The 24,562-nt window shown below is 42.9% G+C and overlaps 1 protein-coding gene across 1 annotated transcript in view; it reads left to right on the top strand.

Annotated features, from left to right (window-relative positions):
* SETBP1 (SET binding protein 1) overlaps positions 1-24,562 on the top strand; it is a 361,790-nt gene that overhangs the window by 8,257 nt on the left and 328,971 nt on the right. Inside the window, exon 2 of the mRNA XM_058677176.1 lies at positions 11,934-12,583. Coding sequence (XP_058533159.1) covers positions 12,098-12,583 — 486 coding nt within the window. The 5' untranslated portion in view covers positions 11,934-12,097. The remainder of the gene's footprint in view (positions 1-11,933; positions 12,584-24,562) is intronic.

Raw genomic sequence — 24,562 nt, 5'->3', positions numbered from 1 at the left:
CATTAGACTTCTGACCCTCTTCAGAGCTGCCCAGGTCGTCTTGGAAGAGAATGCCTTTGCAAGCTACTGGGGTGTGGCAGAGACTCTTACCCTGACATCTTGTGAAGGATTTGGGATTCAAAGTAACAAAAAGTAGAAACAAGCCAAACTGTTAGCCTAAGTGAGAAAAAAGAAAGTTTGTTCTGTCTGTCAGCGATTCACAGTTCCTGTAGTGGAAAGGAACTACTTGGTGTTTGAACTTGGGGCCTGGAGAGGTGAGGGAACTGGAGAAGCAGAATGTGATGCCTATGGTATAATTGTCAGAGAATCCTCCTTGGAAACAGTGGCAGCTTCAATGTTCTTGCAGTAGAGTAATGGAATCTGGGTGGCAAGTTGTGTCTAGTGGTCGTGTCTGTATCTGTGACCTATTGTTATTTGAGCAATGAGATCTTTGCCTCCTCCCCTACCCCCCCGCCAAGTATTGATTAATGGTCGTGGCTAAAAAGGGTGATTTGAAGTGAAAGCTCAGTGGGCTGTCTTTCCACTCACAACTTTGTACTCTAGAGCTCCATTACAATCAGGTTTTTGATCCACAAATATTTGTTCAAGTCTCAGCGTTGCAGTTTGTGTGAGCCATTATACCTGGTATTCTTGGGCCAGACAGATATGCTATGAAAATGGTTTTTGCTCTTGAACCTTTTGAGAGACATGAAAAGCTTCAGTCTGAAGCTTCCGTAGGAAGATGATCCTAAGATTTGGCTGTTAGGATCAGAGCTAGGATTTTTGTCATGGAAAGCGTCAATGGGGATATGTTTGGGATTTTATGGAACAAGTGAAATGAGGGGCATTCTTGGTGGGCAGCAGAGGTGAATGAAGTAAAAGTATGAATTTGAAACTTCCCTAAGGGAGTATTAATCACAAACTTGTGCTGGATTCAGCAGGGAAGCACAGTGATGAGGTTAAAAGGTCAGACAGCTGATGTTGAGAGGCAGGCCACCCTGGGCTAGTACCTCGCTAGTGAGGGGTGTGTTGTTCTCAGTGCAAGGACAAAGCCCAAGGCCTTGGAAGTTGAACTCAACCCACCTGTTCAGAATTTTAATTCAAACTCATCAACCTTGTAACTCTCAGATTCAACAACATCGGTTTGTTTTTGATGAGTATTCTGGGAACCCAAAAAGACAAATTCTGGTTGGAAGAAAATATGAGAACTTGTAAGAACCACAGAAGAAGCAGTGGAGGGCAGTCATTTGGCCAACATTTCTAGGCAGATCAGACACTTTAAGGAGTTGTTGGGACCTGAGATGAAGTTTGAATAGTGAAATTGTCTTAGGGAAGAACAGTGCAGCTGGGAAGTGAAGGTGGCAGATGGGAACCCATTCAATGTGGGGTTGTGTGGGGGTATCCGGCAGCGGGGCAGAAGTAAAAATGTGTTCCAAGAACCAACCCAAAAAGCTCTGTCTCCTGTGAGCTGACATGGGAAGCCATGGCTGCAGTACTTTCAAGTATAGGGAAGGCAGGCCTGAGGATCCAGAGGCTGTGCCAGTCTGAGACTTCTAAACAAACCACACAGGAAAGCAACCAGGCATCTGACTGTGCCACCTGCTTCTCTACCATTGCCTCCTTAGTCTGAAGCTCAAAAGATGCATTACTAAGTCAAAGAATAAAACTGTCCACAATATATTTCAAGAAATTCATAGAAACACAGTTAAAGAACTTCATTTGAACATATGTGTAATTTTTTCGTAATACACATTTTTTAATCACTTTACAAAGACTCCCAAGATACTTGGGTTTCAGTTTGATTGTATCAAATAAGCTTATCTTTTAATTCAGTTTTCCATGATTTTTAAAAATGACCTTTTTGTGGAAGTTTCCCTGGGATTTTGCCACTCTGGGCTACATAAGAAGAGCTCTGTGATACTGGCATTCATCTTCAGGAATTTCATGTAAAATTGAAGAAAGACATTTAGAGGTTGCAGTAACAATGCAATGTTTAAATGCCAGTTTAGGACAGTTAGAGAAGAGACATCACAAAGGAGGGGATATGCAGCTAAGCTCTCTGAAATGCCTCACTTCTTCTTTGAGGAAGGCACACAAACGTTCGAGTGTTGAATTACACTTCATGTTCAATTGACAGTAAGCAAAGCCATTGCTGAATCAGATGATTGAGTGGAGGAATTGGAATTAAGTCTGAATAACTAGTGTGAACAAAATTAGAGGTCCTTGTGGAGTTTATTATCTGTTCCATCATTTGGTTGGTCTTCATTGTTTTCAAAATACTCTATTTTGCTGTCCAACTTATACATGGTGTAGTGGAGGATCAACATTTATGTGGTCACAAATGCTGGGTAGAGGGAGATTGATGACACAATGGCTCAAATGACATTTAGAGTCAGACAGGACTATGTGTATGATTTCAATGGGGTCCTCAACTTTTGCTCTCTTATCTATAAAATGTGGATATCTCTGGACAAAATCAGGCAATACAATTAAATCAGATAAGTTTAAATAAACTGAAAGCATATTAGGTAAAAAAAAAAGTTAGGATCTAAGATACAGGTAAAAAATCTAGGGTCATTTTATCAACTTTTTCTGTCCTGCTTCAACAGGTAATAATGTGATTACTAAAACTTCTTACAAGTTTACTGGGCTTAATCTCTTTGGTGTTGTTTTTATGTATTATATGCTGTTTTCTTTGCAAAATTTTGTGTGAATAATAGAACAGGCATGTGAGAAAACAAACTCAGAAAGTTTAAGTGATATCCAGGTCAGACAGAACCCCTGTATGAATAAGCAACCATGAGGCTTTGGTAAAAGGCTGGTATCATGTGAGAAGAATAAGCAGTAAAGTCATAGATTCAAATACATGACTGTGGATCTGGCACAGGTGGGGTGTGTTCTAGAGCAAGTTGTCAACATTACTGACCCTTCGTTCTACATCTGTAAGATGAGGACAGGATATTCTGCACCGTGGGGTTATTGAATGGATTAAATGATAATGACTGTAAAGGCCTCCACACAGGACATTGGTAGCATTTACCTCCTCTTATGCCACAGGACTGTACTTTCCAGATGGTGCCAAGGAACACGGAAATGAGTACAACAAAGCCAGAGCCAGCCTGCAGCCTTGAGGATTGGCATAGCCAGTATCGTAGAGAGATTTCCCCAGGAGACGAGACCAAGGCTCATGTTGTCAAGCTGTGTTGTTGGCTCCCAGAGGAGGCATTATTTTTGCAGCCAAAACTGGAGCAGTTGATTAAGAGACAGCGTGCCCAACCTCAAGTCCCAGCAGTTTGATTGTTTGTGCTTTTCTTCCTGTCATGGAGATTCCCAAGCATGCGGACTGATGCCCTGTGTGTAGTTTAGTGTTCACTTCAGCCAACTGAGTTGGGAAAAGCTGCAGAGCCAACTGAATCTCTTGAAGTGGTGACAGATACCAGTCTTGCTTATGAAAGTCTGCTGGTTGTCAAATTGAGGAGGCAAGAGTCAGTGCCTGGGAATGTGGGGACTGGAAAAGATCACAGATCTTGCCTCATACAAGCTCCTTATTCCTCAAATGAAGACAGAGAGACTCAGGTGGGAAGGGAACTTGTCCAAAGCCACCCAAATGCAAACAGCGAAGAATTCAACCTGGTATTCCTGATTGAACCAGTGTTATTTTCTTTTTAAGATAAACTGGGAATAGGAAGCCAGAAGTTCTCAACTGACCGCAAGGTGCTCAAGTTATCAGGTAGATATTAAACTGGTTGTGTTCTTACCAATGTGTGGAGAGATTTGGGAAACTGGTCTCCAGTCCATCCTCAGAGGTGTACCTGTGATTTGCGAGGACAAGGAAGTATGTGCACAAATGATGACTTGGGTGACACAGGCCATGGGATCAGAGCAAATTCAACAACAGTAAAAAAAAAATGTGAGTACTTACTGAGATGATTTCAGTGTGTTCTTTCATAATTATTATCTCATTTAATCTTCAATTACTCCTCAAAATAACCCTTAAGGTAGGATTATTACTCAATTTCCAAATGAGACTTGAAAAAGATTAAAAACGTTTCCCAAGAGTGCAATTATTGAATGGGAAAGAGGTTAAGTAACCTAAGCCTGTGACATAAAATCCATGCTACTTTCATTTTTCTTTTCATGGAAAGACAGTTCCCTTGGTCAGTTACCCTATGTGTTCTTGGTGCCCTGAACTATTTAGAGACCCATTTAATACACAGCCATTTCCCCCTTTCTGCTCCTGCGTTTGGTGGAAGAGGTAGACAAGTAAATGAGCTATTGAAATACACTTTACTAAATATGTGTATAGCAGAATTCCCAGGGAAGTAAGAGCAAGACTGGATGTGTGTGTATATGTATTTTTGATGTATGGAGGGGACAGTGGCAAAAAGAATGCTCAGCCAGTCAACATGAAGTAGGTAAAGTACGTCTCGGTTCTTGAAAGGGACCCTGAATTCAACCAAGTGGAGAAGGGAGAAGGGAGAAGGGGCAAGCCAGCCAGAGGTAACAGCGGGGAAAGCATGCACAGTTGTACCTGTCAGTGGGCTTGGATCATCTGCTGCCCGTGAGGTGCTGCTGGGGAATGTGTCAGATAAAGGACTCAGATATCTTTATGGAGTAGGTGAATGTGACCAGCAAAGAGTCATGTAAATGTCTAATTGTTCAAAAAAGCCACCCAGTTGAAGCTTTGTCCATTTCTGTGGGCCACTGATGTATTTTCAGTGTGACAGACTGTGGTGTAAGGCTGCCTTTGCCATGGTTGATGGAAAACTTAGTAGGTGTTGGGTCACTTGATCAATTTGCCAGTGTTTATGGAGCATTTACTCTGGGTGTTTCTGCTAAGGGAAAAATTTTTAAGAAATATTACTCAGACTCATAGGCACCTGAGTAAAATGGTGTCTGGCTGGCCTTTGACATAGCCTCTTATTCAACATTTATTGTGTGGATTATTTGTAGTGTCTCTCCATGTGTCAGAAAATGAATCAGACTCCAGGGATGCCATGGTGGACCCAACAGACACAGGGCCTTTGGAGGGCTTATTCTCTAGTGAATGAGATAGAAACTGAAAGTGGTACAAGTGTTTATTATAAGCTAAGTGCTAGAAAAGGCAAGTTCAAGGCTGCAGAAGTACAACATGGGAAATTTTGTTATGGTTAATGAAACTAGAGAATTATTTGGCCTCATGCTATGTGATGAAGAGGCATTAATTAAAGGGGGCACGGTTGTGATTCCAAGTGCATTCAAAGTTGCATTCAAAATCCACTATGACTCCCCCCCTAAATACTGTGGAAGGCGTAAAGACTTAAAAAAATAGAGAGGGGGAGAGACAGAAACACCTTCCGTCCACTGATTCACTCCCCAAGTGGCCTCAGCAGCCAGAGCTGCACTGATCTGAAGCCAGGAGCCAGGAGCTTTATCCAGGTCTCCCATGCGGGTGCAGGGTCCCAAGGCTTTGGACTGTCCTCAACTGCTTTCCCAGGTCACAGGCAGGGATCTGGTTTGGAAGTGTAGTAGCCAGACCATGAACTAGTGCCAATATGGGATCCTGGAGGTTTCAGGGTAAGGATGTAACCACTAGGCTACTACACTGCATCCACCAAGGCCCATTTTTAAACCACAGACTTGTTCCATCGAATGTGGTTTTGGGAAGAGATACACATATTGGACAATTATTAGCCCTGATATGTTCCCTGGAGCTGAGCTAATCCTTAAACGCAGGCAACTCTAAAGGTGATTTGATTGACTTCACCATAGATGGAAGATAGAGTCAAAATCAGTCCAGTACTTCCTCTGTCTGGCTCCTCCCATCAGGGCAGGAGAGAAGGGAGACTCTAACCTGCGAGTTGAGGGGAAGAGCAGTCAAAACAAGATAAGACAAATATTATCATTAAAATTATCTACCACAACAGCCAAATGGGAATTGTAAAAAGCTGACCAGCATCTTCAAGAAACATGACCCGGTGGACCAGGAGCATGAAGGACAAGGAGGGACCATGCTGAGATGAAAGACTTTGGAGCCAGCTGCAAAAAGGAACAAAGCCCCGAAAGATTGCAGGGGTACAAGATGCAGAAGTGCAAAGCTACAAATCCCCTGTGGAGTTTGTAAAACAAAGGCGATACGGAAAATAGAATTTGGTACGGTGGACGATATTTCTGAGTGTGCTCTCCAATGATGCAAAAGGAAAAACTGAAACTGGGAGCAAGAGTGGCAGACATGGAAACAGCAATGAGCATTCTTAACATAGAATTACAGATGACATTTAGAAGCCAGAATTATTGAATGGAATAAATAACTAGAGGAAAGTTTCAAGGGAACGATCCAGAACTTAGTCACCTGCACCTGTAGGTTCACAAGACTGATCCTGTTCCATAAAAACTGCAGGGAGATAGTCACACGTTGCTCATTATTAAAATGTTAAGGTGATGGAGAAGAAAGTCTTCCAGCAAAGAGGGCATGAAACTCATCCAGCCTCTATTTTCTCTAATTTATGTGCTGGAGCAGATTCTAGTGAGATTGGAAACAGGAAGCTCTGACCTGGGGTTTGTATGGTTAGCCCAGTGCTGTTAAATGTGAAGGTAGCAGAATTACACAGTGTCTCGGGGGATATACTAAGTATAGATTTGAGAAAGGACCTAGGATGAAGAGTGTGGGGGAGTTTGGAGAAAGTCCCAGATGAAGTAGATCATCTTGCCTAGATTTGTGTGATCTGCCTTTAAGATTCTTTGAGGTGCACGTGGTATGTAATTAATACTTTTTGATTTATAGTTATTTTTTACACAACTATATACAACTTTTATGTACTAGTGGGATGTCACATGATGTCATAGTAGATGAATGCACTTTACAATCCCTAAACCAGGTGACATGTATCTATCTGTTCCCTGAAACATTTCTAATCCCTTTATGGAAACATTAAAAATCTTCTCTTCTAGCTTTCCCCCAAATACAACATTACCCATATCATCTCCATACCATGCTTTCTTCTGTCCAGCTGTGTCTTATGACCTGTCGCTCAGTCTTTTCCCATCTTTATCTGCATATGTATTTTTTTAATGAAAAGCAAAGTTTTTTTTTTAAAGATTTATTTTATTTTTATTACAAAGTCAGACATACTGAGAGGAGGAGAGAGAGGAAGTGGAGCTGCCGGGATTAGAACCAGCGGCCATATGGGATCAAGGCGAGGACCTTAGCCACTAGGCCACGCTGCCGAGCCCAAAAGCAAAGTTTTACCAAAAACCCAGAATTAATATAAAAGCAATAAGCATAACTTAGTGAAGTGGATCAGGAAGACATCATTTACACTGTTCTGCTGAGATACTGAGGCCCAAAAAGATCTTTGAGGATTTCTGTGTAGCAGAATGAGGCCCTGGATTCATATTTTTTGACTCACACTGAAGATACCAATAAGCATCTGTCTGAGTAACAGTGGCCTGCCTGCACATGGTGCCTTGAGAACCAAGTTGATGGGGAGATAGCCAGTGCTGGGAAGCCAACTTGAGTTGGTCTGTTCATTTATTAATCCAGTCGATGACATTTCTGTGTGTTGGGATTGTGTTGGGTGTTAGGATTAGAGAGATGGATGAGATGCAATTGATGCCTGTCCCCAAGAGACTCCTGGAGAAGGACCTTGAAGTTCAGGATTCTAGAAGTCTGTGGTAAAGGCCCTGGAGGGGTAAATGCCTAGGCCTGCCAGGCAAACCCAAAGTGCTGGTTCTTAGGCTGTGGCCGCCAGAAATATCTGGAGCACTTGGGAAAAAGCCAAAATAACAGGCCCTGCATCCTGGATCCCTGTTGAGTAAGTGACCTCAAGAAGTTGTATTTATATCAAACGCTAAGAAGGCAGTGGAGAGGAAATTTATTTTGAAGATTTATGTATGAGAGAAAGAGACAATATGAGTGTATGAGTGTTCTGTCCACTGGTTCACAATTCCAAAAGGCTGCAACAAGCCAGACTGGGCCAGAATAAAGCCAGGAAGCAGGGTCTCCATCCAGGTTTCCTATATGGGTGGCACGTGGGCTGTTATCTGTTGCCTTTCCAGTTGCATTAGTAAGGAGCTGGATTGGAAGCACAGTAGCCAGGATTCAGATTTGCTCTCTGATATGGAATGCTGGTGTCCCAAGTGGTAACTTAACCCGTTGTACCACAATGCCAGCCCTGATAATTTACTTCAGCTTAGGAAAATTCCTATCTATTCTTTGGGACTCATTTGGGTATGAAGCAATGTAGTCAAGAGGATTCCCAGAGAAATGCTGCTGTAGATTCAGGTTATTGTCAAATGTCTCTAGGTATAGACAAAGTCCCATTCCAGTGTTGAGCCTGGCAGCGACTCTGGCATAAGAGATCAGAGTGGCTTGCCTAGCATCTCACAGCTGTGCACCACAGTGACAGTCTTTGCATTGCACCTCAGTGTTCTTTCCAAGGTCGTTGCTGTGCTTGCTTCATCTCTCTGCTTCCTTGGGGCCTGCTGGGCAGTCATTTCCCAAACAACTTGTTTTCTAACTGCCCTTGTCTCCCACCTGAGTTCCTGCGAACTGCCAAGCAAGGGTTAATTTTTGTTAGACCAGAGCCCTGAATCTAGTACAAGAGTGTCCATTGTGCTCCCTCCTCCCTCGGAGGAGTCCCTGCTGGAATGTGACACAACAACATGTTTTTTTCACCTTGCCCCAGCTCCCAACTCTGTGTGAATGTGTGCCTGAGCTCTCATGTGTGTTCATAGGGATGCATCACAAGCGGCTTCATGGTTGTTTCCCAAAGTCACCAAAGAACTGTTGTGTGAATCTGGGGTGACAGGTACTTGCTAGGGGGAAAACTGAAGGAGAACAACAGCTGTGTATATTGGCAAAGTAAACAGACAGGTTAGGTTTCTTTGCTCTTTGCTTTTGAAAGAATTTTCTGGTTTTTTTTTTTCTTTTTTTTTTTTAAGGTGAGGGATACATATGCACATGAGGGCCTGGTTATCACCTGTAGGATAGGCACCAGACTGGGCAAGGAGCTGCTGTTGGAGTGTTTTGAACTATGGGTTTTGACTATAGCTGTGAGAACTGAATTCTTCATTCAGCAAGAGCTTCGTGCTATACTTTGAATGCTCACCCTTAGTGTGGATGCTGAGGCAGGTGTAAATATTGTTCAACCACAGTTGTTCGCAGCCCAGCACAGACTTGCAGTTGACTTAGGAAAATAAGATCTGTGTACTCAAAACAACTAGAAGACAATGCAGCACTGGTGTTTAGTGGCCAATGATACAGCTGGATGCAATGTCAGTCAAGCAGGGAGGGAGTGTAGTGGTGGAGAGTTTACAAAATATTGTCATAGGGAAGTTAAGATTTGAGCGTGGCCTTGAAAATACAGGAGGGCTTGGAATCTGTTTGCTTATTCGTTCATTCATTCCTTCATGCCACAAGCATTTGGAAAACATCAATTGTATGTACTGACCAGGAGGAGAAGATAGAATAGATTCCCTAAAAAACTACCAGTGCAGAAAGAACTCTGTGCATGGAATACCCTGGAGGAGACAACTTTTATTTGAGTAGACATTTCAAGCTGATGGCCAGTGAACTCAGCTTGGAATCTTAAAGCAAGAACAACCTGAAAAATCTGGGGTGGACAAGGTCCTAAGCATGAAGGAAACTGTGGTTCTGTTTTATCAACAGTAATTATGAACACGGCATTGCCTTGTTTCAGGTCCTCAACAACAAGAGTCAAATTTCAGTAGGGGTCACTTTCCATGAGGTCCCCTTGCCTCTGTCACTATGTGCCTTCCTGCAGCCCTCATACCACTCACCACAGTTATCTTTGGAAAGTGCAGCTGTGATAGTGTCTGTTTCCACTCACTTGCAGTGGAGCCCTGGTCAGTCAGTGGACGTGGAGAATTTGTGTTGCCACCAAGCTCCACAATAAATAAGTGTTCCCAAGGCAACAGGTGGAGAATTTTTCTTTCCTCTATTTCTTTCCTTTCTTTTTTTTTTTTCTGTGACTGTCTTATTATTTGAGTTTTAACTTTTGGAACTTAGTCTTCTGCATGTACTTTGTTACTGATTTTTACAGTTTAAGAAATCCCAAAGCAACAGCCTATAAATGAAGACACTTTTATGTTAGTAATACATGGACTGCAACGTTCATCTGTTCATCTGTTGAGGACTTATCTCTTTTATTTCAACACTGGATCTGCCATTCATTGTCTAGTGAGGTCCAGAGATCCAGAAGGATTTAGTTTAAGAAATTTACTTTTTAATACTTTTTTATTTGAAAGGGAGAGTTACAGAGAGAGATGAGATAAAGACACACAGAGAGAGAGAGAGAGAAGAGAGAAGCAGCTAACTGCTCAGTTAAACTCCCAGGTGGAGACCTTGTCCCCAGGGTGGCTTGGGTCACAGAGGGTATTCAGTGTTTATTCTGCAACTTCTACAAGGATGCTCAAACTCTTATGAACGTGGCCTCTTTTCTTCCAGAAAAGCAATATTAATTGGAAGCATTTGCAAGTGTATCTTTCTGCAGAAATGAGCAGTTTCCAGGAGCTAGTTCAGCTCCAAGGCTTCTCTGGGGAGTGGAATCCATGGTGAGGTCCCGGGTGCCTTGCTGGCGCCAACTGCAAAGGTGCTGATTCTACAGGGAGCAGACACACCCCATCTTCTGATTTCTACTTCCTGAGCATCTTCAGTGTGCCTATTCAGGCATCACTGGGCATTTCTAATTGGGTGTATTTTCTGTCCAACTCTTTGAGCTGGCAGTCTTGGGGGCAGGGAGCTCATCTGTACAGGGATGTGTTCTGCTGGGAAACTGTGTGAATGCCCCACCAGCTGAGCAGGCGTGAGTGTGAGATAACCCACAGCCTGAGGCACAAGAGTCTGATGTTTTGAGGTTTTGTGCAGTCTTGGGTTTGTTGGTGTTTTGTCAAGAATTAGCATTGTGTTTCCTTTGCTCTTTGAAAATCATGAATGTGAAATTGGGACTAACAGGAGACGGAACAACTAAGGGTGGAGGATGGGTTGGCTGATCCCACAGTGGCTGAAGGAGTGCTTGCTGGTCATTGTGTTCTCCCTTGGAGGAAAGCAGAAACCAAGATTCTGTGAGAAGTCCTGGCCCTTGCAAAGGCCTGTAAAATGCTCCTTCTCTCTCCATCTTTCCTTTTTTGCTAACTACTATGTGGCCATAGTTCGGCTTCTTTGAAGGACCCAGAAAGGAAATTAGAAAGCTGAGAATGGCTAGTTTCACCTAGATAATTGAAAAGGATTAACTAGCCATTTTTGTCAATGGAAACATTTTTCAAATCTGTTTAAATCACAGTGTTGTGATTTTTGCCTGAACTGTGTATCTGTGTGTGTCTGTGTGTGTGTGTGTGTGTGTATTTTTCATTTTTCAAGACTCACTCCTAAGCTCTGATTTTTTTTAATGTGGAAATAGAGGGAAGACTCTCTTTGTAAAACTGAAATAATCTGTGATGAAAAATAATAAAGAAAGCCCAGAGGTCAGCTAAATACCCTGCCCCTGAGAGAAGGGAGAGCTTGGCTGAAGTCAAGGCTGTATTTAGCTCTGCAAAGCGCTCTTCACAGGGGTGAGGCAAATTGGTGCAAGCCAACCAAATGCAGTTCCCACAGAGTGGAGCATCGACACTTCAGACTTCCCTTTCGTCATGGTTGGTTTTGGTGGTGACTCAGCCAGCTGTGGCTTTGCAGTAAGAAACCTCCAGCTTGTTTCTGGACTGGAGAACTCACTCCTCTTATCTTTATTTTGAGCCCACAGCTGTAAAAATGAATAACAGCCCATTACGAAGGCATGTGGTATCATGTTTCCCCCCTACTCCAGTGACATCCAATGTGGAGATGTGGTGTGCATATTATTGGTCTTCCCTTTTTCTGATGCTGTGGATAAGTCGAAAAGGGCTTCTTGGATTTAGATTGAGTAGCTTTTGGAGTTCTTTTGCTTCCTGAGGAAACTAACACACTCTCTGCTTCTCAGTTGCAGATCTGATCTCTTCTGAACACCTCACCGTGTCTCCATACCTGCGACTCTGAACCCAGTCGTCGGAACCCTCGATTCTTGGAATTTTGGGCATCCTTTCGTCTCACACTTCTTTTTTTCCTTTGCCCCTCCTGAGAACTCCTGGAAACTGTAGGATTATCATGGAGTCCAGGGAAATACTAAGCAGCTCCCGGCAAAGAGGGAGCGAGTCGGATTTCCTGCCCGGCTCCTCCAGTAAGGTCCCGGTAGCTCCTGGCTGTGCAGGAGACACTTTGCTTTCCACCGCAGGACCCGGAAAGGGAATCCCGGTGGGTGGAGAACGAATGGAGCCAGAAGAGGAGGATGAACTGGGCTCAGGGCGGGATGTGGATTCCAACTCCAATGCAGACAGTGAGAAATGGGTGGCAGGAGACGGCCTGGAAGAACAGGAGTTTTCCATCAAGGAAGCAAACTTCACTGAGGGGAGTCTGAAGCTGAAGATTCAGACGACAAAGAGGGCTAAGAAACCCCCAAAGAACTTGGAGAACTATATATGCCCACCTGAGATTAAGATCACCATTAAGCAGTCTGGGGACCAGAAGGTGTCCAGAGCTGGGAAAAATAGCAAAACCACCAAGGAGGAAGAACGAAGCCACTCCAAAAAGAAGGTAGGAAGCCATATCTTTTAGATTTCTTTTGCTCGTTTTGTTGTTTTTGCCATTTTTAATTCCTAAATTTGGGGGATTATTTATATCTTAATGTTTCATTTGAATTAATGATTTTCTTGCTGGAATAATCAGAAGAAATGTCTTGGATGCAAGTCTAGTGTAATCTTTTATTTATTGTTGTATCTTCTACTCACCTAAAAAAATAGCTACTTGAATTACAATGCTGGAGAGGTTTTTCTGTTTTTGCTTTTTTTTTTTTTTAATTGCAGATAATTGGTTGGGTCAACTAAGTTGTAACAAAATTTTGAGAGCTTTTTCTTTCAATTTAATATTTGCATTGGTTCTCATAGTCAGCAGCGGCATGTTTTAAAAAAAGATCAATCAGAACAGTGAAAGACTGTTACAATCTCCTCTTGATTTCAATCATCAGTACTGTAAATCTTTCTAAGATGAATCATGCCCCAGACCAAGAAAGCCTGTCTTTACAGAAACTGAGACTGTTACAGAGCTGAGAGATCATCACGTGGAAACCACTGTTGAACATCACAACTGGAACTGGAGAAAGAGAAGGGGCAGGTGATTGGCCTGAATCTTTATCCAACATCATGAACTTTTAAGATTGAGTATCAGATGAACGTAGTTAACTGTTACTCTTCTCCTGAAAATTAAGGATCAATGTACAAAGCTCCTAGACAGAGGGTGGGGGCTGTTCATTGCTTGGGAAAGAGGGCATCTATGTTTCCTTGCATTTATTTTGCATTTCAAGAGTCATGTGTCCTCCCTTCCTGGGAGGGATGTGACACTCAGGCAGGATGGTAGAAGACTTAGATACGAAGCTTGGGTTTTTGTTGTTGTTTGTTGTTGCATTCAACAATCTTTGGGGCTTAGGAATACTTTTGACAGTTTGAAGGTTGTGGGTTTGAGTGGTTAATCCCAGTTTCTGGCTTTCTTTCCTTGACTTTTGAACATTTATTTAGGTTCTACCAGGGTAGATTAAATAAAACAGCTCAAATGAATGAACAATTTTCCCTAACAGCCCAAAGGTGGTCTGCAGTATTTCTTGAGTCGCGGAGTAATCCTGTTCAATAAGACCACTAAGAATCATTGTTTTATTTAGCAGTGGCTTGGGTCCTTCATTATGAAAGGTGTTTTGACTGATTTCTTGCATATAAGATAAAAGCAAATTATGGGCTAGAAGAAATTTACTAAGGTGAGGAAATCTTCATAATTTGCCCAGTAAATCTGTCCTGGTATCAAAACTGTAAATCATGTATCCAGGAATTCTATCAATTCCAGATTAACCTGAACAGGTGGTTAACTTACTTTGGCATTTTAGGAGGCAAAGAAACTTTAAAAAATAGACTTGTTTTGCAGAGAATGGAGGTCATACTCTTTCCTTTCTCTAATGATAACTTTATGGTGATTTCTGGATTCTCTGTTGTAAAATCAAGTTTTCTTAGCATATGCAGAAGCAGAATCTTTTTTGGAGGGGGTAAGAAAATACAATAGATCAAATCATGTAATACTTGGAAAGTGAGGTTTGGCTTTGTGATTGGAGCTCTCCAGGTTTGAGAATGAATGCCTTCGTTGTTGGCCAGATATGGCCAGGCCTTGTGTGCAGGTGGGTTTCTTAGGGGTGGACAGTCCTGAACACTGTGGTAACTATTTCCCTCAATCCCGTCACAGCCAGAATAGGAGCAACCAGCCTGCAGTTTTGAATGTGTAAATCTAAATCCACCCTCCCCTAAAAAAGAAAATAGATTGTCCTGATCAGATCTGATTTTCCCCTAAAGTCACAGATTGTTCCCCAAAGTAGACTTCTGTCCGTTTCCACTGCCCTGGAATAATTCTTTGGAAGTTGTGGATTTGTGACATAGGGAATATTTTAGAACCAAAGTGTGGAGTGGATTTTTGTTCTCATGTATGACGTTATTAGGCTGGTGCTTCACATCCAAGAAGCTGGGAACCTTTTGGGAGCTTTATTGAGGGAGATACAATTGCTTCTTTGAATTTGTGATCTGTCAAGTAAGCATTTCCATGCTTCAGCACTTGGAGGGTGCAAGAAAGAAGGAGGACTGACACTTAATGCACAATGCTGTTTAATGATGACACTGTGATGAGAAGGTCCCAGGAAATTTTAAGAGTCAGAAGCTTTCTTCCTACATTACATCGCCATTGTTCCTGCATTTATTCATGACTTCATTTACTGTTACTTTCTAAAGATGAATGGCTGAAACTATCAGCGAGGAATCTTACATCTTTGATAGATAACATAAACATTCTCTGATCTCTGTTATATTAGAATATAAATTTAATAGCCTTCTGTTCCTGTTGTTTTCAAGCAGAGGAAGTCACAGATGAAGCTGAGGTTGAGAGATGAAAAACTTTCCTACTATTTATTTGAGTGGAGGAGTTCAGTGGCATCAACTTGCAGAATGTACTTACTTATATGAATGAAGAGTATGTGGTCGGTAATTTGGGATAGGGAGGTGATGAGAATGGCCTTTTGTAAGTGACAGAGGAGCATCTAACCCTGAAATCAAGTCTTACAGACTTTCTTTGAAATGAGGTCAGCCACGCTGAAAAAGTGCACCTCAGAATCAGGTCCTAGGATAGGAGCTAGGACAGGGACCTGGCTGAGTTGGTGCTTGAGCTGGTGGAGATTTCTACTTGGAAGTGCTGTAAGTGCTTGCTTGGAGTAAGAGGTGGTCATTTGCAGACGAGAGCCAAGTCATATTTTTGTCAAATTTTGCTTGTTTTTATAAAGCTTTCAACCAAAGAATAGCTTTCACTTTTTAAAAATATTGGAGGAAAATCAAAAGAAAAATTGGTTGTAACATAGGAAGCTAAATAAAATTCAAATACAGTGCCCATAAATAAGGTTTTATTGGAAATGAGCCAGGTTCACTGCCTTGTGTTTTGTATATGACTGCTTTTGTATTACAGTGGCTCATGGGAGTGATCTGGAAAGAGTTGCCATGGCCTTCTAACTTGTTTACTATCTGGCCCTTAGAAAAATATGCTCATTGACCTTAGATTTAGGGGAAAGACATAGGATTTCAGGGTAACAGGATTTGTGTATGTGTGTGTGTGTGTGTGTGTGTGTGTGTGTGAATAATTCAGTTTCCAAGTTTGGAGGCTAGGGGAACTTGGGTGTTACATTAAGTGCTTTTTATTTTTTTCCTTTTTGAGTGAACCAATTAATTTTGTTCAAGTCATTGCTTGACAGCCAGAGGCAAAGACAGCTTATATTGGATCCCAAATGATTTTTTTCAGTGTTTTTTTTTAAAGAAAGCTCTGTAGAAAAATGGTAGCATGGCTTATATATCACATGCTAGCTTCTGCTAGGTTAACTCCGGTTAGAAATGTTCTACTGCTTTTGGATAAAAGGTTATATTTCTGGCATCATTAAGGGGGGTCTCCTAGTTTTCAAACTTATCACTAACCCTCTAAGTTGATGGGACCATATTGATGGTTAGAGAGCATGCCCCCTGAGTGGTAGGATGTGAGGAGCGACCCGTGAATACGCCATTTCAGCTGGCTCAAGGCTGCATGGGCTTGTTTAACAGGACGAGTCTCCTCTCTTCCACACATAGTAATGATGGGAGAGTTTATGATGTATGGATTTATATGAGGGGTGGGAACAGCATTTGATAAGGAATAGCTACTAAATGCAGGACTTGGAGCATACTTGGCGCTCCGGAACTGTCCCCTGGACAGATTAAGCTCTGCACATGCTCTCTTCCCATATCTCTGTTCTTTATCAAAGGATCAACACTGTCATGTCTTCAGCTTATTGAGGTAAGTGATATAATAACATGTATTTCCTCAACTCCATTCTAGGTCATTCCATTACAAATGAAAGAGAATGTGACAGTGAGTCTCTAGAAGCAAGTTCAGGTACCAAAAACACAGAGTGTAAAATGTACTATTAGTGGCAGAGTTGTGAGGAGACTCCAGGCTGGCAGAGTTTGACAGTTTTCCTTTTCTTGGAACAGAGGGAGTCAGGGACACACTCCTAGGGTCAACATCAAGAAACATGGACACATGGACAGAAATTCTGGACAAACTCTGTGCAATGTCTCAGGGCATTGGTTATGGTAAGGTAGCTTGACATCAGCTGACCTTGTATTTGGATCTTGGGTAAAATCTTATTTTAGAATCAGTTTTTTTCAACTGTCAAATGTAGATGATGATTTCTGCATGATTGTATCATTCAGCCTCTAGTTACTACAAGGAAACACCTGAGACAAGTTACTTAGGAAAGAAAGAGGCTTGTTGATCCCATAGAACTCCAAAAATGTGAGGAGGAAAGGCCACGTAGTAAGCGAGAAAGCAGGGAGAGTGAGTGGATGAAAACCAAGACCTTTAAAAAAATCCTCTCACAAGGACCCAAGGGGGCACTTGAGAACTATATTTCACAGACATGTCCCCCGTGACCCAATGAGCTCCTACTATAGCCCATCTCCCAAAGCTCCTGTTAATTCTCAATAGTGCCACCCTAGGGACCAAGCCTCTGACACCAAAAGCCCATTCCACATCCAGCCATGACCGTGTAGCTGGAAGGAAGATTTTTTTGAACAATAATAACCAAAAAGAATGACTTGCAAAGCGCAAAGGATTAAGCTATTTGGCAGATTCTCTTCTTGCTGTGTTACGTATATCCAGCTTCTCTGTCGGTCCTTAGAACAGTCCTGTTGATTGACAGATGAGGTCATTGAGGCATGGATTGCTTCATAGGAGCAGTAGGTGGCAGGGGCAAAGTTTTAAGACAAGTCTATGAGACAGTACAGTTCATGCTGAATCCCTGTTGCTGTATTACTGCACACTCTGAAAGTGGAGGATTGCTGAGAGGAAAGAACTCACCTCTCAACCTTCCCACCACATTAGCTCAGGATGACATGGTCCTAACCTGACACACGCTCCTAGGCAGTTTGGGAGTGGTGTGTGTAAAGCCTCAAGAGCTGAAGTTCTATAATTAGTTGCTTTACTATACTCAAGATTTGTATTTGCTATTGGTGTCTTGTATTTAATTGCTTTGTACTTAGTGTATTCCCTTAAACCTGATGGAAGAACTTGCTAAAGTGCCAAGGACTTTTACCTGATACGCATCAGATACCTGATTGTAGAAACACTTTCATGATTGATCCTCTCTAGTCCCACCAATACCAGCATTATGCATCTCTCGACAGTATTTTCATCTTAGTGCTCCATACCCCCATTTGGGAGCCTAATAGTGCCTTCCCTTATTTGCTCATTCCTCAAGACAGCATACTCTTTGTGCCAAACACATGAAGCAGGAAGGGTGGGGGTAAGATTTTACTGGTATAATAAGTGGAAAGTGGAGTTGTCATCAGATTACGTAGAGTCAGGAATATCAAATAAGGAAATGGGTTTGGATTTCATTCTATAAGTAAGAGGAATGCTTGGCAGGCTTTGGATGTGGGCAAGTTGATGGGTCAGAGATCTGTGACAAGGTGCAGAAAGCTTAGTGTGGTAGAGATGAAATGTTGTCAGTGAGATGGAACCACTCTGGGATGATGCATTTTTCCTGGAGGATGTGGAGAGGCGCAGTTTTCTCCTGAGTCTTCATGGTTGCCTTGCTTTGACTTACCACAGAGCTGAGGAATATGTCATCTGTGGGAGATGGCAGTGGATATAGCAATAAGAGGTGGCTTTGCAAGTGGTCAGACCAAGTACCTTTGACTTGCCCCTCCTCCATGCTGACAAGTGGCCCTGAGCATGCAACCCATAGCATCCACTTTCCTTGTGATTCAGGTCTTCTTTCTTTGCCTTCATTTTCATCAGTACTCTTCTGCCACACCCAAATATGTTGCTGGATGAGGGCTAGGTTTCCCTTCTCCTGGAACTGGGAGTGTGGCACTGTCAACACCGAGGGAGCATGAACGTCTTTTGCACAGAACTCTAAAACTAGTCAGAAGAGCAACTCTCATCAGCATTTCTTCATGAGAAGCCACATTTCCCTTCTGGTTTAATTTTATTTTTATTCCCCAGAGAGGGTGTGTATGTGTGTGATGTGTAATTTGTAAGCTGTAGATCCCTATGCATTCATCAGAATGCCTGGAAGTTTTGCTCCCTTGTGGGCTTCCCTCTAGTTATGTCAGAGTAAAACACAGAATGGGTGAGTGACGTATGACCGTTTCCACGAACTGTTAGTCTCCCCAGAGCAACAGGGGACATCTGACATGTTGAGCTGGGGGTATGAGGGGAAGAACATTGAACTTGGAGATAGGATCCCTGGGCACTTGCTTTGCATCAGTTATTAACAATCTCAGCAAAAAAAAAAAATGCTTTTACTTCCTTGGGTCTCTGTGCATATTAAAAGAACAGTTTTAGAATCATTATAGGGCGGCCAATGTTGTGGCATTGCAAATAAAGCTGCCAGCTGGGACTGCAGCATGTCATATGGGGACTTGTTCATTTCCTGGATGCTCCACTTCTGGTCCAGCCCTCTGCTTATAGCCTGGGAAAAGCAGCAAAAAATGACCCATGTGCTTGGGCTGCTGCAACCCACTTGGGAGATTCTTTTGGTGCAGTTCCTGGTTTCAGACTGACCCAACCCTGGCCATCACAGCTATCTGGGAAATGAACTACTAGATGTTAATGTCTCAGTAACTGACTTATGAACAAATAAATATTTACCAAAAAAAGTGAGGTGAGAAGATCTGTTTCTTTAAAGACACTGGTTAGTATAAACAGATTTTTGGTCTCCCTTTGAATCCACTATTCTATCCTCAAACTGTTTCTTTTTTTCCTTTACATGTCAAAGTGTGAAATAATGGGAACAAGTGTCAGTTGAACTCACAAAATGGTAATCTGCACCAAACTTGTTTTCCAAGATGGCATTTAGGGAATACTCAGTTCTTCCCACTACCCCTACTATGTTTTGTATTTTCTGGGCTTAAAGCATGGAGCTGACCAGCTTTGGTTTTTCTTTAGGTGTGTTCTGGTAGTTACCTTCTGTTTGGACTGCCCTAAGGAATATTCTTTGGAGAACTTTACATCTTTGAAGATAAATTGAGAGATTTACCAGCAGGAAAACTGTGTTCAGATAGAGTCATTCATTCTCTAAAGTGTAGACAGTGTGGTCCTAATGTGGAATTCCAGGTGAGGAATGCAGGATCCATTAGAAACAGTCTCTGCTTCCAGAGTAGATTAGAACCGCAGCCCCTGGTTCCAGAAAGGGACTCTAAGCCCTGGAGGGAGAATTCCTGCCTTTGAAGTGGAGCTCAGCTGCCTGCTCACTCTGCATGACCTCAGGCAAGTTGCTTAGTCTCTTGAAGCTTTCCTGAGAGAGTTAGAGATAACAAAGCTCTCACTTGTTGGTGTCCCTGTGAGGATGGTAAGTGCTTATGCAGCACTAAGGACAGCACCTCCCTCAGTTGCCTGAGTCCTCTGTCTGACTACCCACAGGAAATTACTGTGGGCCCAGAGCAGGCACACTGAGGGCTTGGGCTGTGGTGAATTTGTTAGCTGGGCACAACTTCAGCATCTTATCGCAAAGCCTGCACAGTATCTACTAGTTCAAAACACCCTGACACTTTGCTTCTTTATTGAGGGGTGACGGAGATGGTCGGTATTCATTTAGGGATGGTTCAAAGGTCTTTTTTTTTTTCTCTGTGATCATTTATCTGTCAAGCCAAGATCAATATTGAACACAAAGAATGAATCAAATGAAAGCTTTAAAACAGTGTCAAAGGAATAAGTTTAATTCAGCTGGTGGCTGCTACCTTGCCTTCACGTATAGAGTTGCTCCCACACTCAATTCTCTCTTCATTGCAATTTTGCCTCCTCAGAAAGTGTTGCATTTCTAGTTGACCTTTAGTTAGATTTCGTTTTTTAACTTTTTAAATAAAAGCAGGGCAATAATCCCTTTAAGCCCTGTCATACGCCATTCTTTGTTTCTATTGAGTGTTGCAACTTTAAGTTTAAGCATCTCACCTTAAAGTTAGCTCATCTCTAGATGGTTTGCTTGTTGATTAAAGATAAACAGCTTTAGTCAGGAAGCTGTTGGGACTGGTTAAGAGCAGTCGACATGGAGGAGCACACAGGCATGTGTAAGACGTTCTTAGAGTAAGGGCTGGACCTTCTGGGTTCAGATTTCCAACAACAGCAAGTACAGAAAACAGACAGTCCCAAGCATTAAAGACAGGCTTTTTAGGGTGTCTTGTTTATCTGTGATGAACTAAGGGTTCACAGTATAGTTTATATATATGTAGTTTCCCAATCTACTTCGGGGAAAAGAACTCAACATGTTAGGCACTCAGGGTGACTTGACTTGGAGGAGGAATCGGTGGAACTCAATAGAACATGTGGAGAAGGTGGGACAGGACACACCCCCGTGGATGCTTGGACGCACTATGTCACATAGATTGCACCCGAGAGTCTGAATTAAGTGGTGGTTGGTAAAGCAGTGAGCTCACTGGTGCCAGAGGACTGCAACGGGAAACTCCTGTCACTGAGCGTGACACAGCCGGAGCCCTGGAAGGTTAGGTGACCGATCTTTGAGGCTGCTTTGCATTTCCCATAGTATCTTGGTGCACCTCACCCAAGGAAGGAGAGTGCCTTTTTGTGTATCTTGTATCTGACTGAAGTCCCAGATTTATTTTTACTTTTATTTTTTGCATTTGTGGCTGCCTGCTCTTCCCTTACCTCTCTATTAGGGGAAACAATGAAGGCCTTTATTTGCTCTGAAAGGCCTTAAGCAGTTCCAACCTTGGTAACTGGTCTGCTGGTCAGTACATAATCATTTTTAGTATCAGTTGCTGGGTGCACATTCTAGAGCTTGTTTATTGTTTTGTCTTTTTCCCACCTCCAATATGGTCTTTTCTGTCTCCCATGAGTTACTCTCTAGTTTCTTGGGGAAGGATAGAAGGTATGTGGTGAGTAGAAAATCATCAAAAGGAGACAGTGTCTCTGGCCCTCAAGGTGGGCCACTGTGCCTTGCCTATAAATAGGAATCATTTAAAATATAAACTAGCCTGGAAATGTCAGCAGTCTTCCATGTCTGCCAGTCAGCTTACTTGTTAGTGAAAAGTAGAGAGACAGAGAGAGCTCGTGTGTTCCTGGGCTAGGCCAGGGTTAATCTAGAAACAGACCCAGAACTACTATGTGAGTGGCATGGTTCTAAGGTCCAAGGAATTGAGCCAAGATCAACACTTCAGGATGTATGTTGGTTTGAATTGGAAGTGGAGTCAGGACTCAGACCTAAATACTTTGATAGGTAGGTGTACCAAGCAGTGTCTTTACTGCTGTGGCAGATGCTCATCTGTTGTCATTTCTGATGTACAGTGAATGTGATGTCAAGGAAGCCATCGAAGTTCATAATACCTTATGCTACTTTTGCTGCTCCAGTACATCACATCGTCCATCCATAGATTCTCTGGTCCCTAATTCTGATGTTGGCTTTATGACTTCTCTGTATTGTTTCAGGAAGAGATGTGAATTAATTGTTAAATGATTTGGACCTAGAACTACACAGAGGCAGTGAGAAAAGGCACCGCCCATTTGAGTTCCATCTCCAAAGTGCTTTCTCTGGTGATAGGTCACTAGCCACGGCTCTGTCTCCCATGTCTGAAGCTGGTTTTTTGTTTACTTGATGGTCTCCATTACCTAAATGAAAGGCCTGCTAAATACATGTTGTCTGATAAGATAGTTGCTTACCAGATATGTGCGCTGAGGATAAAAGTTACATCTTTTACTGTAGCATTTGCTTATTTGTTTTTCCCAATTTAGATGTTAAACAAGCTCATGTTAGCTGACTCTGCTAGTGTAGATAGTTACATGGAAAGCAGTGCCCTCCAGCCAAATAGCTTCTGCCTGCTCACCCCTGTGTGTTTTACATTGTTTCCTTTGCAACATCAGAAATCTTCCACCATGCTGCCATGTTTGTGCTCCCATTCAGATACACTGGGGTGGAGTTGAGGCATCTAAATTCTGCTCTTGTGGTGTGACTGGCATGGATGTTGTATCTGGTATAGTCAGATCTTGTTAGAAAAAAAAAAAGTAATCTCAGTACAGCTACGAAAGAACCCTAGGCAGTATAATAAACAGATCAAATGTTGCATTGCAGATACTGCATCATTGGGTGGACAATTGATAACAACTTTCTCATCTGCCCAGCACCTGTACAAAGCATATTTGCATCTACCCAACTGCTGTCCCTTCTGGTTGGTTGTTTGGGTAGCTCTGTAAAGTAGCTGTTAATCCTCCCTCTTTTACAGACTTGAGAAGCAACTCTGAGGGTTTTTAAGGGCTTGCCTGGCATTGTAGCTAATTACAAGGGTTGGGGGGTGTGGTGGAGGACTCCAGCCCTCAGATCTCCTGATTTCCAACAGTGGCAAGTCGTAGCTGGAAGATTCCTCCCCAGCTATCTTGCTACTGCCTTTTCTGCAGAGACAATAATTGAGTCCCAAGTGCGCCTGTCCTGGCTGTACCATTTGGGCCTAGGCTGTAGGTAAACATGATCCTTGAGCATTCAGCCTGGAGACTGAGCACTCCTTTCTGACCTGCCCAAGGACACCTCCCTGCTGAGAGCTCTCACTGTTCCCCTCAGCCCGCAGCCCTAGAGGTAGGATCACACAGAAGGGCTGGCAGTACAGCAGGGGGCTGGCAGATAGGAGGCTCACTATGATTTAGTGTACACGTTATTGTTATTTGCTGAGTGTTCTAAGGTATCCTGACTGGGACTAAAAGTGTGAGGTTCAGCAAGAGGCCCCTTCCAAACAATTATTGGAGCGCTGTCTGGCCTGAGGCTTGGGTGCCTGTTAGCCTACCAGCCACAGGTCCTTGGTTTCAGTTTTTCCTTTGCCTTAGAGTCTGTGCTTTCTCATAGTCAATAAGGGAATATAATTTCTTTCTCCCACTCACATTCTTCTGAGGATAATCTGGGACAGTGACTGTCAAGTGGTTCTCAACAGTTACAAGCCAATGGGAGCAGAAGGTGCTCACCGGCAGAACTACCCTGTGGTAGATCACTAACAAACAGCAGACCCTAATTAAACTTTTACATTGCTTCCTCTGGTATCCCCCAACCCATTCTCTGGCCTCTATGCTGCTCCTAATCAAACCCCCGGATGTGGCTGTGTCTGACAGCAGCTGCAGGTTGGAAGTGGTGAGCCTCTGCGTCCAGATATCCGCCACATGGTGTAATTGCCCTTTGTGAAATTCTAGGGTTAGAGGTCAGTCCTCTTTGCCATCTTTGTCACTTCTCAGTCATCTGTATCTTGGTGGCAGTTGTGTTATCTCAGCATCCTGCCTCTACCCCCTCCTGCCCCTCAACCCCTCCTGGAGCTCAGGAAAAAACCATCTGCTGAGTTGGCTTTCAGTAGATTTTTTTTTTTTTTAATACCAATTTCCCTTTGTTCCAAGGCAACCTCCAATCAGGGCTGGTGTGTGCCTGGTTTGGCGAAAGGCTGGTATTGTGTTTCAGGCTCCCGGAGGAAAGGTTGTCCACTTGCTTTTCTTCTTGATTCGATTCCCTGCCACTCTGCAGGGGAGTCAGAGGTTACAGCTGCTGCTGTCAGCTGCAAATGGGGACCCCCTTGTTTAAGAACCTACATGTTAATCCTCTGGCTGGGGAGAAAACTGCAGAAAGAAAATCACAAACAAAACAGAAAAAAATTAAAACCACTGTTAACAAGGGTCTTTATTTTTTTTCCATGAGTCACAGTGAGATCCCGCTGGTTGCTGAGGGTTGGACCTAACTGTCCTGGGGGGTTTTCTTAAAGAGGCTTTGGTGCCTGGCCTCCTGGCCTTCCTGGCTGCTTTCTGGAGAATATGCTTTGCATGTCAGGCATAGAGGAGTCATTCTTCAGTATGGATCAAAAGGAAAAACACTTGATTGTGTGGTATACTGCCCCGTTCATAACTGCAGCCACCTTTTAGAACTGAGTGTAGCTGGGAACATTGCCAAGCACTTGGCACCATTTTCGGTCAACCCCTCCTATCATAGTCCCC

This window comes from Ochotona princeps, chromosome 18, assembly GCF_030435755.1.
Source record: "Ochotona princeps isolate mOchPri1 chromosome 18, mOchPri1.hap1, whole genome shotgun sequence".
In the NCBI taxonomy this organism is placed as follows: domain Eukaryota; kingdom Metazoa; phylum Chordata; class Mammalia; order Lagomorpha; family Ochotonidae; genus Ochotona; species Ochotona princeps.
The sequence above is the reverse complement of the archived record's forward strand: the minus strand, read 5'-3'. Positions and strand labels throughout refer to the sequence as shown.